The following is a 2,500-nucleotide window of genomic DNA, read 5'->3' on the forward strand; positions in this document are numbered from 1 at the left end:
ATAAAGAAACATATTTTTTCACACAAGCACTTAAAAACAAGTTTTAACATTAAGAATTCAGCTTTTACCATATCTGAAGTCTTTATTGCAAATTATTTATTAGTTTCCAGAAACTAAATTATTATTTTCATCTGCTGCTTTAAGTTTAATAGGTGTTTAATTGATTTCAAAAATTATTTATACATATACTTTATACATATATTCAATAAAATTGTTTGAACTAGATTTATTACTAGACCAAGTGAAAGTATAGGAAAGTCTTAGTGAAAGTATAGGAAAGAAAATTTATATTATAGTGAAAATGATACACAATATTAAGAAAAAGGAATCTAATTTCCAACACTGATAGAGAATATAATTTCAGACAGTCCTGGGACAATGAAGACCCCAGAGAGTGAATCTGGTCTAGCCCTCTTAGCCAGACTAGGTACTCGACCGAGCATGAAGAACATAGACTCTCAGTTCTTCCCCTCTGGCCTGGACCCTTATGACATTGTGGAAGTCAGTGGCAACAAAGGGACAGGCAAGTCGTCTTTCATCTCACATTTGATCCTGAATGCCCTGATGCCTGAAGCCTGGTATGGGATTAAGCTGGGAGGAAGCAGTTGTGGGGTGGTGTTCATTGATGCTGATTTGCACTTCAGTATCTTGCAGATGGAAAACATGTTGCAGAGGAGGATTAAGAAAATGGTTAAAAGTGCTAGGGCAGAGGTCAAGGGATTGGGTGGCAGTAAGGCAGCAGACAGTTTGGTCTGCAGTCCCAAGGCATTCCAAGATTTTCTGCATTTAGGGAAAAGGCAGCAGGAGAGTGAAATCAACAAATTAACAAGGGACTGCTTGAAAAACCTTGTCTACCTGAAGTGCACAGACAGTTTTCAGTTTACCATCACATTGCTCTCACTTGATGAACTCACGCAAAACCGAGACAACATATCCCTTGTTGTCATAGATAGTATCTCGGCCTTTTATTGGTATGACCGCACCTATAAGGCAGGAACCTGGTATAAGCTTGAGCAACACTACAATCGGATCTTCAAGGTCTTTCTTGGCCATATCAGGAAGCACAAACTTGTCCTCCTCACCAGCCGTCAGGCCCTCTTCCAAAAGAGGTCATCAAAGGAAGAACGCAAAACCAGCTACCAAAATGAGGATGTAGATGGAGATTTTGATGTCACGGACTATGAGTACTTAGGTAGAGAGTGGGCCAGTGCCGTGACACAGCGTATTTACTTATCAATCGACACTCCAGGGGAAACTTCAAATACAGTCTTGCCTCAAGAACAGCAGGTGCATAATATGCAAGATTCAAACTGTCAAGGTGAGGAATCTTTCAGTATCATGGATAAATCCACTAAAGAAAGAACAACATATTTGGCTGAAGTGAATGGAAAAAATAACAAAAAAAACAAACTCACTTTTACAATACACGAAGATGGTATCAGACATTTGATTGCAAAAGAGTAAAGTGTTTTTTCAGATTTGTATTTATTTGATTTCTGATTAGAAATTGTGTGTTTATTTTGCTTTCTAGGAATTTGATATGAATTTTTGTATATCTTTGATATGAATTTTTTATTAATATTATTGTTTTTTATTACCATTAACTTGATTATTTTTATTACTTTTACTAGTTGTTATTAATATTGGTTATAGGAATTGTTTATTACTTTTAGTAAGTATTATTTCATTTTTTATATTGCTATTGCCATTATTTTTTTCATCACCATCATGAGCTATCATCATTATATTTATGTCATCAGCAAGATCATAATCACTGTGTCATTATCATTACCATCATTATAAGATAAGCCTTATTATATCACAGTTATATGACAGAGCAGCTGTGATTATTATACTGCTATAGTACATGAAAATTGTTGTTGTAGTCATAAATCACTACAAACTTTTAGTTTACTCTTGATGCAGGTGGAATTTATTTGATTATTGATGCAAATGTACAAAGGAATATGTTAATTGAAGAATAATCATATTAATGTTACATGCACACATATATTCTTGTATATGAAGAGAAATATGATTTGTATCATTATTTTTTGGAAATTAATGACAGTCCATTAAAAGAATGTATATATGTATATTTTGTTCTTTTCATATCCCATCACATAGATTTCAAGATTACATATTGTTTCTGGACATGATTAGTTTTAAAGTCATCAAATAAAGAAATCACTACCTGTTTCTAAGGAGAAATGAATTTGTTAATTTTCTTTATACGTTAATTTATCCATGTAAATATTGTACTTTTTTCTATCCAAATCCTCCCTATCCCAGTTTTCACCATTATTTTCTCAATACATATCTTATTTTGAAAAGTTTTGACCACAATGCTCTTGCATTGCATTGCAATACACATGCAGATACACACCATAAGTCACATTTAGGATTGCAAAAATAATGGAAAACTTGTTGTAAAAAAAGGCTTGTATGAGACTGGTTATTCATAGTCGTTTGTTTCTGTACATTATTATTGTGTATTGCA

The 2,500-nt window shown here is 33.4% G+C and overlaps 1 protein-coding gene across 2 annotated transcripts in view; it reads left to right on the forward strand.

The window, feature by feature from the left end:
- Xrcc2 (X-ray repair cross complementing 2) overlaps positions 1-2,096 on the forward strand; it is a 6,815-nt gene extending 4,719 nt beyond the window's left edge. For both annotated transcript variants that reach the window (XM_027369033.2, XM_027369025.2), the window contains exon 3: positions 365-2,096. In XM_027369033.2, the coding sequence (XP_027224834.1) occupies positions 365-1,464 (1,100 nt within the window). In that variant the 3' untranslated portion in view covers positions 1,465-2,096. The remainder of the gene's footprint in view (positions 1-364) is intronic.
- Positions 2,097-2,500: the final 404 nt, after the last annotated feature.

The sequence above is a fragment of the Penaeus vannamei genome, chromosome 4, assembly GCF_042767895.1.
Source record: "Penaeus vannamei isolate JL-2024 chromosome 4, ASM4276789v1, whole genome shotgun sequence".
NCBI lineage: Eukaryota > Metazoa > Arthropoda > Malacostraca > Decapoda > Penaeidae > Penaeus > Penaeus vannamei.